The sequence below is a fragment of the Ochotona princeps genome, chromosome 18, assembly GCF_030435755.1.
Source record: "Ochotona princeps isolate mOchPri1 chromosome 18, mOchPri1.hap1, whole genome shotgun sequence".
Taxonomy (NCBI): domain Eukaryota; kingdom Metazoa; phylum Chordata; class Mammalia; order Lagomorpha; family Ochotonidae; genus Ochotona; species Ochotona princeps.
This window is the reverse complement of record NC_080849.1, coordinates 12,723,160-12,736,276: the sequence shown is the minus strand read 5'-3', so window position 1 is coordinate 12,736,276 and position 13,117 is coordinate 12,723,160. Positions and strand designations below refer to the sequence as shown.

The window sequence follows — 13,117 nt, the reverse complement described above, 5'->3', positions numbered from 1 at the left end:
AGGCCGCGGGACTGGTGGGCGGGACCGTGCGGTGCTCCGCAGCTGTCAGAGCCTCCGGAGCCTGCCGGCCGCCTCGGCCCCAGGAGACCTCGCCATGGTCCGCGCGGGCGGCGTGGCGGCGCACCTGCCGGCGTCCGGCTTGGACATCTTCGGGGACCTGCGGAAGATGAACAAGCGCCAGGTACCGGGGTCCTGAGTGGGGGGCGCGCCCGGGTGCGGGACCGGCAAGTCGCCGCCCGTGGTTCCTGGGTAGGGTTCCGGCGAGGGCAGTTCCCGGTGACTGCGGCCCGCGCGCTGGCCTCCAGAAGGCCCTGGGTTCAGGTCCTCCCGGACACACGTGGGGGCATGTGCGTGTGCTCGCTTGCATCCACCAGAGCCCAGGGAGGAGGAGAGCTGAGCCGAGCGTGACAGCTGTCTGCGCGAATTTGGAGGGGCCTCTCGGTGAAGAGGGAACAGGTTCCTGCTCCCCCGCCCCGACCTCCACGGGGCTGCAGGAGGTCTGGCTGCGCGCGGGTGAAAGGGGCAGAGACGCAGGTGCCGGGGAGCAGTTTGGTGACAATGTTAGCTGTGCACTATGCCTTCCTCAGCCCTAGCGCTTCCCGAAGCCTGGAGGGCCCAGCAGCCCGTGCTCAGTATCCAGGACCCAGGGAGCCCAGGGCTCCTCCCTGGAACCTCCTGCTCGGATCTCACGACCCGGCTGCATCATCGAGCATCCTGGAAGGAGAGAGCCAAGATCGACTCCTCCCCTGCCCCTGGCTTCTCTCTGGCCCTGTCCTCGCCCAGTAACAGCCCCACCGTGACTGACTTCTGTTATCTCCTCAGTATAAAGCAACAGTAGGGACGGGGAAAGCGCAGCCTTGGGCAGGAAAAAAAATGTGACTCCTTGGGCTTGGAGAGAGAGACGTGTGTCTGAGGGGTGCCAGTAGCATAGTGGGTACTGAAACCGCTATTATGGATAGAAACGAATTTTGGCTAAGAAGAATGAGCCCTTGTTATCATGGTTCTTTGTGTTTGAAATTGCTATTGAGTCTCTCGGGTTTGATGGCACCCAGTTTCTTTCGTTCCATTCTTTTGGGGGGTGTGGCGTGATGCCAGCCGCAGGGCACAATTCAGTCTTTGGGCATGCATCTATATGTCTTCTGTTCCCGGTGGAACTCCAGCTTGGCATGGCAGTGTGAGCGAGGTGCTGATTTGATTTAAGGGCTCCCACGAGTTTCTCAGGTGATGGTGGTCAGAGAACGGCACTCTGAGAATCCCACAGCGGAAGTCCTGAGAAGTGAGGTGCTTCCCAAGAAAACTCTCCGGGAACTAGAGCTTTCTTGAACCATCGAGGCTTCCTGAGTGGCTTCTGCACACGGCTCTGCAATTGCTGCTGATGCGGGGTTAAGTTAGAAGTGCAGAGTGTTGGAGAAGGCTTGCTGCTGAGTGCCAGAGCGCCCAAGCCAGGCTGCTCTTTGAAAGACTTGTGTGTTCCCCGTCTTGGTAGCCAGCCACACTGCCCGCTTGACTCTTCTAGTGAAAACCCAGCAGCTCAAATCTACAGCAGCCTCCTGGCACCATTTTCTCTTTTCTTCTTGCCTCCAAAATAGCACGGACACCCTGACAGTCTCTTGTGCTGCACCACTCCCATACCAAGACCTCCTTTCTCTGGGGCCTGCTTGCTCGTTTCCTCCTAGTTGAGGCCAGAGCTACACGCAAGCCAGACAAGGGCTCTTTGTTTGAGCCAGGGAGGAGGAAACACCAGTGACTGGCGTGTCAGCTGCCCCATCAGCTGCATTATCAGGTTGGAAATGTTTTCTTGCCATCCTGAGCCACTCTGGCGATTTCGTCTTTAGCTGACAGTGGCTGAGCTGGACCTGCCTCTGCTGCCCTGGGGTTAGGAAGTGCTGAGTGTACCTAGGTACAGCAACCAAATGAATGGCAGGCTCCGTGAAGTGGTCAGCTTTCAGTAGTTCAAGCAAAATCGTGTAGCCATGATGTCAAGCCTGTGTCCAGGTTTGTAGATCCCGGAAAGGAAACGGGTTGGGGAGCAGGTGCTTGGCACAGTGCTAAGATGCTCTGTCCCATATTGAAGTGCTCAGGTTAAAGTCCTGGTTGTGCTTCCAGTTCCAGCTCCCTGCTAATGTAGACCCAGGGAGGCAAGTAGGTAATGGCTCCAGTCCTTGGGCCCTGCTCCCCATGTTGAAGATGGGGATTGAGTTCCACTTCCAGGTTCCTGACCTTGGCTCTGCGGGCATTTGGGGAGTGAACCAGCAGTCACAAGATCTCTGTCTCTGCCTTTGAAATCAGTGTTTTTGTTTTTAAGGGGGTGTTGGAAGTGTGATTGGGGTTTTGCAGTTTGATTGATCAGCTGATTTTGGCACATTTGGCCATTTCCTTCCTAGATAGATATCTTGCACAAATGAAGTTCTTTTGAGGAATGTATTTTACTTCCCCTCAATGAATTTTTCAAGCATGGGAAACATCTTGGAAAAGATATTCTCAGTATGAGGTCTTTATTTGAAAAATGGCAAGGTTTTATAATTTTCTGTTATCAGAGCAGAGGCATATGGCTTGCAAACCTGTCTAATAATGGCAGTCTTTGTTGGCACTTTCCTGATCAGCTCTGTAATTCATAATGAAACAACAGTTATCTTTCAAGTCGTTCAAGTCAGGCAGAACAGGTGCTGTGTGAAAGTCAACTGCAGTGAACAACTTCTGCTTTCCGCTGAGAGGACCCAGAAGGCTGGTGTGTGGTATAGCCCAGCCTGCTTTGGGATGCGGTATAGCCCAGCCCTCACCATTTCCACTAAGCATTCCCCTTTCTTTTGGGACTATGATGGACATTTCATAAATTGCTATCAACACAGTAACCAACTGGTTAAAAAAATGATATGTGACTTCAATATTGAATTACATTTATTTTTGTTTTCATTTGCTGTACTCACATGCCTTTAGTTCACTTTTAATGTCCCACTCTCAGTGTGTCCCTCATAACTGCCTTACACTGGGTGTTTTCACCTGATTATCACATTAGCAGGGACAAGTCAGCTCTGCTTTCCCTCCCTGCCACCATACCAGAATGTATGTGTTTTTGGGTGTGTCAGAGTCTGTGCAGTGGTTATGTGAATGGCTGTGTGGTAATGCGCCCTATTTCACTTCCATTAAATGCTTTCTTTCTCTAAATTTTGGAATTAGTCCATGCTCATCAGTGGAATTTGACAGTGGAGAATAGCTTTAGGGAGCAAATTCAATGACTCATAATTCCACCATCCCAAGATTGCCGCTGTTAGCATCATGGGGCATCTCCTTGTATTCGTTTTGTAGCTTTTTGAGATCCTACCACAGCTCACATTTTCCACTCAACATATTTCAAGTATTTGTTCATGTTGCTCAAGTTCTTTCGGTTGTCTTAAGTGGTGGAGTAATTGGCCATTTTCTGTGCCCCAATTCAGTCATCTCCCCAGCACTAGCCACTTATTTCCATTTCCCTGTTATTAATACCTGTGGCCCAGATCCCCCATCTGCCTCTATTTTAGACTGAATTTCTTGAAGTAGGGTTATGGAACCAAGAGGAACCTCCTGATACTGGCCCCAGATTGCTTTCATAATGATTCTATCAACCTGCATCCCAGCCCGCCGTGTACCTTTGAGGATTAGCATGAACAAGTGAAACCTCAGATCTGTTGGTTGAAGAGAAGGATGGGAGGGAGAAGGTAGGAACCACAGGGGACTACCAGCTTGAACATTTTAAATGTTACCTATACTTTCTCTTTGGGAAATTATAGTTTTAAGCTTTTGCCTCTTGGGAGGGGCAGGGGCTTAATGTTTTTCTTATTGACAGCTTGTTTTCTCTCACCATGTAGTATAGCTATTTATCATCATTTATTTGACTCATTGAGACCCTGCCTTTGGCCAGACCCGCTGGGGGGTCTGATATTTGCCTTGAAGCTTATGGTCTGGTGTGAAAGGCATGTTAAATAATCATATGCCATGTTCTGATGGCAGTGCTGCCATAAGGAAGGGCAGGGTGCAGTCAGTACATAGAATGGGAGGACCAAGGCTGGCTCCCCACGCAGGCTGCCAAGCTCCAGTGTACTGCCTGCGGTTATGAAAAAGGTTTCAGTGGATCACAGCTTATTTGTTCTTTTATGTGTTGTTCATAGCTGCTCTCCCACCGCACAGGAACAGCGTTCATGGGTTCAATATATACTGTATGTCTTGTGAAACTAAAACAACTCCCCACCTGGTCCGTTCTACAGCAACTTTGCTGACACCTAGGCTGGCAAGTCAAGAAAAGCTTCCCTTGGGCATGGAGTCCAAAATGATCCTGAAAGATGTCTGAGTGGTCGGCGTGCTAAGGGCTGCATGTGGGGAGGCCTTTGTGCAGAAGCAGTGGCTGGGTGGAGAGTCCTGGAGTGGAATGGAGTGGGTGCTGCTGGAGGCATTGACAGACACCTGTGCAGCAGGCATGGCCAGCCTCACCTGCCAGAGCAGGGGAGGAGGCACAGCCATGGTCAGGGTGTCTGTTCAGCCTCAGAGCAGCGGGGTGCAGAGGGCTGTAAGTGGAGTGCAGACAGGAGCAGATGCGTGTATACAAACGAGGACTGGAAGAGGATACCCAGAGGAGGCTCGTGTAGGTGCTAGATGGGCTGTGTTAGTGAGTGAGAGTCCTGGCGGTGGGAATAGTGAGAATCAAGAGATTCTAGCAGTATCTCAAAGGTAGCATGTATAGAACAGAGGGGAAGGGAGTGGCCCCACACAGTTGGGTGAGTGGAATTGGCATCATTGAGTTAGGCGCCACCAGCTTTGAAAGCTGCTTGCAGAAGATGAATTCGGCTTTGACACGTTGTTTGAGTGTCTTTTAAAGACGTCCATGTGGCAGTGTCCACAGGCATTTGGAGACATCAGCATTGGGAACAGTTGGCATGATGAGGATGGTGGTGCCAGCACTGGCTGGGTCGGGTGAAGGGGAGGAGCTGGCAGGAAAGCAACACAGAAGGTACTTGGAGAGTGGATTCTGACATTTGTGCCTGTGGCTGTGTAGGAGTGGAGAGAGGAGGGAAAGTGCCTGAGGGAGCCCTGGGAGGGCAGCGAGCTGGCCGTCCACATGGGCAGGACTGAAGCTGGTGGCAGGAGCAGGGCCAGGAGAACAATGCAGCTTCCCTCGGATGCTGTGGAGCCACGGTCATGGACCCTTCCTGCCCTGTGAGCCAGTGCATCTGTGCTACAGCTCAGGCTGACCATGTTCTGGCAGTTTTCCAGAGGATTCTGCCATGAAGCCAGGGTTGAGAAACAGTGGTACAGGGTGGTGTTTCCATGGCTGTGGCCCCAGGCCTGGCGCTGCAGGGTGCCCCGGGGATGGGTTTGAAGCGCAGTTGTTGCAGTGCACCCTGCCCTCTCAGAGCCCTGCACGGGCCTCTGCTCGCTCCCAGGCCAAAGCCCTAGGCCATGGTGGTACACATCCTGGTTAGGCCTGTCCAGAGCTGCGCTTCTCGTGGTTTTTAAGCAGTTTCTTGCTGTAGTTTAAACTGGGTTCAGATCTGCATCTCAAAGTGTATCTAGCCCTCAGAAAAAGTCCACACTCCCATCCGTCTCCGTTATAATTAAGTTGTGGTATTTGAGGAGAGCAGTCCAGGTCAGAGCCGTGTGATCTGGATCCAGCTTTCAGACTTACTCCAGAGGGGTTCGGGAAAGCTGCTAGGGCAGGCTGGGAGGAAGTGCAGACAGAATTTTCCTTCCTCTGAAGTGTCCCCATGGCTGCCACAACAAGATTTTTAAGGGTCATCAGTTACCCTGGGTTCAGAAGTCCCAGAACAGAAACAAGGTTAGCCCAATCTTGGACACTGCTGCAAGAATGGTGACTGATGGAGCCTCGAGAAAGCCAGACTCCCAGGGGGCAAGGGTGACGGTAAGGATCAGCTGCACTGTACCCCCAGAGCAGCAGGGGGCTGTAACACTGGGGCTGTAATAAAGTGAGACCCATGGGTTATTCTGGAAACAAAAAATATTGTAAGTTTTACTCCATGGATAACTTGGAAGGCACTGGAAAGCTTCCCTGGATAAGTGTTGACATTCCACCTACATTGTACCTGGTGTGACTTGTTTCCTCCTGAAATGGCATGCTGCTTGTGTCTTACGAGTGCATCTTCCTCTTGGCTTGATGACTGTTCTGCCCTGTTTGTTCACTTGGGATCTGACCTTTGTCGTTGCAGCTCTATTATCAGGTCTTAAACTTCGCCATGATCGTATCTTCGGCACTCATGATCTGGAAGGGGTTGATTGTCCTTACCGGCAGCGAGAGCCCCATCGTGGTGGTGTTGAGGTAGGTCCCGCAGCCGGCCCTGCCCTGTGCTCTGTCAGCCCTGACTGTGGAGCAGGGCAGCCAGGAGCAAGAGCCTGTGTGACAGCCTGTGTGACAGGGATTGCTGGTGCTTTTTTCATACGTAGAGCCGAGCAGAAAGTATTGTTATCACACGAGCCATTGGAAGGAAACCTCTGTGGCTGTGTTGTAGCTCCTGGGGTCCTTGCCCATTGATGGGCATTTCTGCTGACTGCTGTGTTTCTTTTTATCACCTGCTGGGCACCCGGGACCTCGCTGATGTTGACTTTGTGTTTCTTTCTAGTGGCAGCATGGAGCCAGCCTTCCACAGGGGAGACCTCCTGTTCCTCACAAATTTCCGGGAAGACCCAATCAGAGCCGGTGAAATTGTTGTTTTTAAAGTTGAAGGACGAGACATTCCAATAGTTCACAGAGTAATCAAAGTCCACGAAAAGTAAAGAGGTTTTTCTTCTTTCTGGGTTTGTTTCATACATTTTTGGTAGTTTTAAAGCTTCACTACAAAGTAGTAACGCACTAGATTACATTCTATTTACAAGCCAGATGACTTTGGGCCAGAGACTCATTGTATAAGATGGGAGTGATGATATTGTATGCAGAATGCATAACCAAACAAATCTAAGTTTAAAAACTTAGATTATGGCACAAATGCAACATGGGATATTTTCTAACATTTTTTACTAAAAGGAGACTGAAAATCAAATCACGTTGTGAGAGAGCATGATTTTGATAGGAGAATTGTTTTTTGAAATACAAAAAATTTCAGCTGCTTCCATGTGTCATTTTGGCCAGAGGAACCTGTTGAACAGTAAGGTCAGGCCAAGCTGGATAACAGCTCCTTCCCCAGCTGATTCCTCAGTGTGGCTGTTGAACTACCTGCATGGATCCGGCCCCTGACAGCCTTGCTCTTTTATTAAATGCGTTTGGTGACTTGTTCAGACTGTCATTTGGAACCAAAAACCTTAACTTCTGGTTCTCATGTGTACAAGACTGCCAAGAAAGTACTTAAGTGTCAAATGTTAAATACTTGTCTGTTTGCCTGTATAGAGCTTAGGGTAGTATTTCCACCTGCGTGAGCCAGAGCATTGAATTTAGGTACTTGTTTGCGTTTGGTAAGTAACACAGCATTCTGTGCACTGTGAGGGTATATGACAGACATGTTACTATTTGAACATTTCCAGTGTTAGATTTCTACTGTGCTTATTACTTCTAGCAGTTCCCCAAAGATACCGACGCTCAAAATGCCCACCTCACTTTGTTCTGAACACCAGAGCAGTCCAGTTTGGGTTGGTGTTGATACGCGGGTACTGTGCCAGTGGTTACTCGACATCTGCTTGTAAGGGAGAAGTGTCCTCAGTCCTGATGTGACAGCACTCTCACCCAGATTTAAAGTGATTGGCAAGAAAGGCATACTATTCCCAGTCGAGGCAGTGTTGGGGATGTGCTGTGATTGGCATGTGTTCCGAGAGCACGGTTGTCACCCCCTTGCTTCTCTAACTGTGGCTGCAGATCAGGCTCTCTCTTTGATGCCAGCATGTTCGTAGGTTCTTCACATTTTAACTCATTCTAATGGTCTACTTTTTTCTTCTTACTGAAAGACACGCTTTGTAGTCCCTAATGCTGCACTGTTGTTTTCTGCATGTCCAGACTATCTGAACATCAGTTCAGCATGCTTCAAATTAATCCTGGGTGTGTCCTTACCACATTGCTTCATATCATTTGTGATTTTTGCTTCCTTGTAAATGAGATGTTACGCCATTTTTCTCAAAAGTGAGGAAAATAATGTATTACCTAACTCTGTGATTCACAAGGAAAAGGAAGTCTGAGGACAGCCAAGGGCAGAGTTGGGTTGAAATTCCCCAGTTCCCAGTCTGTGATCTGGGACCAAGTTCACACCTGGAGCAAGGAGGAGTAGAATCCGTGCGCACAAATTGGTCTGTGAGGACTAAGACAGGATGGGGCAGGCCAAGTCCAACACGACCATGAAGCGAGTGTTGTGGCTTGATCCCTGGCCTCCTCTGCCCTCCTCTGACTTGGGGTGAGTGACTAAGTAAGCCCAGGAAAGCTTGTTAGCCATTGTAGCATGGTGGTGTATTATGAAGCTGCCCCTGAGAGAATTTCACAGTGGTTAATTCACAGAATTTTGCCCTGGTAAATGACTCTGAAACTCTTATTATCTTCCAGTTAAAAAGACTAAGCCAAGTGCTAGCTTTTTCTGAATTTCAAGAGGGCACCAGTTGAACAGTTGCTGGTTGTCACTGGCTGTGGCCACTGTCTTGCTGATGCCCTTTTTCTTGCCCATGCTGCTTTGGTTGCCAAGCTCGCTTAAATATCTTAAAGTAATACTTTAAGTCTATGGAACTGTTATTGAGTCTGTGTTTCAGTAAAACAGTTATCTAAGCGATTGTCTTCGACCAAAGGAAGGTTAGGTTGTCTTTGCTTTGCTAAATGCTTAAGTCTGGCTATAAAGGTTTTTGTTGTTGTTGTTGTGTGTTTGTTTTAGAGCTGCTGTCCTGACAGTAGCTTTTGAAAGGACATTATTTTTCTTTCCAGAGATAATGGAGACATCAAATTTCTGACAAAAGGAGATAATAATGAAGTTGACGACAGAGGACTGTACAAAGAAGGCCAGAACTGGCTGGAAAAGAAAGACGTGGTGGGAAGAGCCAGAGGGTGAGGAGGTGTTCAAAAGCCAGGAGCGCATTCACAGGCCAGGGTGCTGGCTTCACAGGGTAGCAGAGCTACTCAGGACAAATGTGACCCATCAGGAAAGTTCCAGACACTTTTGGTCTGTACTGTGAAGACTAAGTGAAACTTAGAGTCTAAAAGATGGTGCCTTGGGGCCAGCTGATCACACGGAGATGTTAGTTTGCCAGCACAATCTTGGTTGGCTTATGTTTTCCGTCTCTGGGAACATCAGTCACGTTTGTGTTCTCTGCCCAATTAGCTGGTTTGTTAGATCTTAAAGCACAGTGAAATGAAAATAATGCTGGCCCAGGCATTTAGACTAGCAATTAGAGAGTCTGCATTCTGTATCAGAGAGCCTGGGTTTGGTCCCTGCCTTGGGCTCCTGGCTCCAGCTCCCTATGCGTGGGCTTTATACCTCCCTGTCTCTGAAATAATCTTGAAGAAAATGATGGTGATTATTTTAAAAAGTTATTTATTTGAAAGGCAAAGTTGCAGGGTTTGGGGGGCAGGGAAGAGGCAGAGGGAGGGGTCTTGTATCTGCTGATTTACTCCCCAAATAGCCACAATAGTCAGGGGTGGGCCAGGCTGAAGCCAGGAGCATCTCCCAGGTCTCCCACATGGGTGTAGGGGTCCAAACCTGTGGGCCGTCTTCCTCTGCTGTCCCAGGCGCATTAGCAGGGAGCTGAATCAGCTGAAGCAGCTGGGACTCAAACTGTGTCACAGCACCAACCCCAGTGACAGTTTCTCTTTAAAAATTATAAACTTCATGTTTTAAAAGCTTCATTTAATAGAAACTTCATCTGATAGTTCTTTTTATATAAGCAATCTGAATCTTACTTCTCTCCTAAAAAAGTAAGAACTGTTTTTGTGCAAAGTTGCCTGTTGTGTTTGTACAAGTGGCTCAGCTAATTCCTTAAAGCTGTGGCAAGTGAAGATAACACACCTTGCAGACTCAGATCCCACGCGTCCTTAGAGTGACTGTCCTGTCCGTTGGCTGTGATGACTCTCATTAGAGATGGGGTGAATATTCTCCTGACAACCCCTGCGATGTTCTGATGGTTCAAATGTTGTTGCCATCATATAAACAACTTGATTTTTATCCCACAATTTAGGTTTTTGCCATATGTTGGCATGGTCACCATCATAATGAACGACTACCCCAAATTCAAGGTAGGGATGTGCGTCTGTGTTTAAAATGTACATAATCACTTCATTTAAAATGGCTGCTGGGACCTTTCACATGCAGTGTGTTCTGAAATGGCATCTGTATAGCTGTAGCTTTTTATTGTGGACGTTCTTAGACATGAAAATGGTGGTGACGATAAGCCCAGGAATGCTTATTTCCTACCTTCAACAAAAGTCGGGTTTTTATTTTTTGAAAAACAATAGGAAGCTATGCAAAAATAAGCCGCATACTCTCTGTGTGTCACATGTCTGTCAGTGTATTCTCAGGTTTTTAGCCATTACAAGGCATCGAGCTGATTTGGAGAACAAGGCCCGTGCGGGGTGGTGTGTCGTCTTGTGATTCCCTCCTCGGTCCAGCGTGGAACAGACGTCCCTGAATACGTCCGCAGACCGATCCATTTGCTGGCCTCACGCTTCTTGCTCGTGTCTCCACAGTATGCTCTGTTGGCCGTGATGGGCGCGTACGTGTTGCTAAGACGTGAGTCCTAAGGTGGGAAGCAGTTCCTGGATCTGACGGACATGGACTGTGTTGAAGAAGAGAAAAGCTCATGTATTGGAAATGTTCCTGTGTAAAAGGAAACCACGTGGAGACGTTTTTTGTCTTGGCCAAATAAATGATTCATCAGTAAAGATGTTTTCCTTTTGTGGACTCTGGTCTGAATCGGCTCAGTTTCTTGGCTGCCCCTGGCCATCTCAGTGACTGTGCCTCTTCGGGACCCCCTCACACCTGCTGGGGGTCTGGTCTACCTCTAGGGACTTGCAGAGTTTACATGACATGGTTGTGACATCTGATTTTCAAAACCAAAGCTCTTATCTTTATACACAGGCATTTCCGAGAGTGGTTGGTGGGGAGCACACAGGCCCTTCCAAGGACAAGGCTGCTTATTTCACGACAACTTGATGTGACCCATTAATAAAGCCAAAAACATCACAGAAGGAAGGGAAGCAATCTGCTTTGTTCTGTGCTATGTCTTAAGATGGTTTGCTAAATTATTTGAAAAGCATTGAAATCTTTGAGGAAAAAAAAATCACAAAAATAATACATCTGGCGCAGCTATCTAGTGGCCACTTGGGATGCCACGTCCTATGTCAGAGTGCCTGGTTCAAGTCCCAACTACTTCACTTCCTGTCTGGCTTCCTACACAGGTGCACCTCGGGAAGCAATAGTGTTAGCTGAAGTAGCTGGGCCCTTGACACCATGTGGGAGACCCAGGTAGAATTCAAGACTCTCAGCTTTGGCCTGGCACAACCCTGGCTCTTGTGGACATTTGGTAAATGAACCAGTAACTGAAAGATCTCTTTGTCTCTCTGCCTTTCAAGTGAAAATGAAAAATAGATTTTTTTAAGTACAAAAATGATTGAAGGGTAAAAGGGACACATTCTTTCTCTCAGTCGCCCCTCAGCATTTCCCAGGTATGTCCACTATTAAGTTTTTGTGTAACACAGTCCTGCACGCCAAGTATCCCTCATTCAGCTGTCTGCCAAGCATTGCTGTCCCAGGCGCTGCATATTATGTAAAATCCCATCCTTAAAGGAGTGCTCCAAGTAATGGGAGGGAACAGCGATGAGCAAACCTGATTTGAGACAGTGATGACTGCTGTGAAGGATGGCAAAGCAGAGTCAGTGGCCAAGGGGAACTCCTGAGAAGGAGACTTGGAGCAGAGGTAGGAGAAACGAAGGGGAAAGTGGGCTGGCTGAGCCAGGGAAGAACCTTCCAACAAGCACTGAGAACGGGCTGCTGTCTGGAAGGCCAGGGCAGCTCCACCAGGAAGCCTGCAGAGCCCCCTGGCTATAGGGAAGCACAGATCCTGCCTCTGGAGGGCCAGGGCAGGGCCTGAGGCACTGCATTCCCAACCTCCTCCTGAGGGATGCCCATGCTGCCAGGGGCCCGGGCCACTCTACCTAGCAGTGCGTTGGAGGCAAAGACAGACCAGAGAGGTTTAACATCCGTGTTGGGTTTTACTAACAGGACTTCTCTTGTTGACATCCTGCCAGTCAGAAGAGCTACACATTGACCCCACTGCTGTGAGTTTGTCCCAGTCGGATCTAATGACGCAGAATCTCTAAAAGTCACTTAACCATCCATAGGGCTCAGCAAGTTCCCTAGCCCCGAGCCTCATGTTGTAAGGCGAGAACTGAGCTTACCAACCGCAGTGATCACTAGAAAGAAGTGGGTAATTCTCACAGCGCTGCTTGACACATGTACAGTGTGCACTGGACAAGTGCTACCCACGCTTGACATCTTTTTCTGCAGCAACCTGTGTCCCTGCCACACACCTGTGAGCTCCTGACTTAGGACCAGCAGGGCTGCTCCCTGGGGACCCCCTAATGCTTTCTCTGGACTGAAATTGGCTGTAAATGGGCCTCATGCTGATGAAAATCAGCACAGTAAAAGGAGAAACTATTTACAGACATCTTTCTAAAACATTATTCTCTTGTGCCCTTTAACAAACTATTTTCTTAAGAAAGATTTTTTTCCCTCCTTTACCTAAAAATGGAATTTTGAATGTTGGGTCAAAACTTGATTCCTTTCTCATCTTCCTGGGCTTCTGTAATTGGTTAACAAGTTTTAGAAAAGCTCTTAGCATGGTGGCAGGTGTTCAGCCAGGCAGTTAAGAGACCCACGTCCCACATCGGTTTCCAGGTCTGATGCCTGTCCCCTGATTTGGCTTCCTGTTAATGCGGATGCTGGGAGGCAGCAGTGAAGGCTCAAGTGAACAGGGTCCATTCACCCTGCTGGGAGACCTGGACTGTGTTTCTGGCCTCCAGCTTGGGCCCGATCTTGCCCTGGCCATTGTGTTTGGGGAGTGAGCCAGCAGACAGATGCAAGGTCTTTGTGTCCACTGCTCTGCTTCCCAAATAATTAATTTACCACTTAAGTTGTATTTTTTAAGCTAAGTTTTTTAGGTATTCTCCAAACAATCT

The 13,117-nt window shown here is 48.7% G+C and overlaps 1 protein-coding gene across 1 annotated transcript; it reads left to right on the top strand.

The window, feature by feature from the left end:
- Positions 1-10,822, top strand: SEC11C (SEC11 homolog C, signal peptidase complex subunit). Its single transcript, XM_004579463.4, has 6 exons — positions 1-181; positions 6,195-6,304; positions 6,606-6,755; positions 8,873-8,992; positions 10,120-10,177; positions 10,628-10,822. The coding sequence occupies exons 1-6, from the start codon at positions 95-97 to the stop codon at positions 10,679-10,681; spliced, it is 579 nt and encodes a 192-aa protein (XP_004579520.1). The 5' UTR covers positions 1-94; the 3' UTR covers positions 10,682-10,822.
- Positions 10,823-13,117: the final 2,295 nt, after the last annotated feature.

Excerpts from the sequence above, each read along its gene's own strand:
- SEC11C (XM_004579463.4), top strand. The coding sequence starts at position 95 with ATGGTCCGCGCGGGCGGCGTGGCGGCGCACCTGCCGGCGTCCGGCTTG. Across the intron at positions 182-6,194 it reads GGAAGATGAACAAGCGCCAG|CTCTATTATCAGGTCTTAAA; the intron begins GTACCGGGGTCC and ends TTGTCGTTGCAG. Across the intron at positions 10,178-10,627 it reads ACGACTACCCCAAATTCAAG|TATGCTCTGTTGGCCGTGAT; the intron begins GTAGGGATGTGC and ends GTGTCTCCACAG.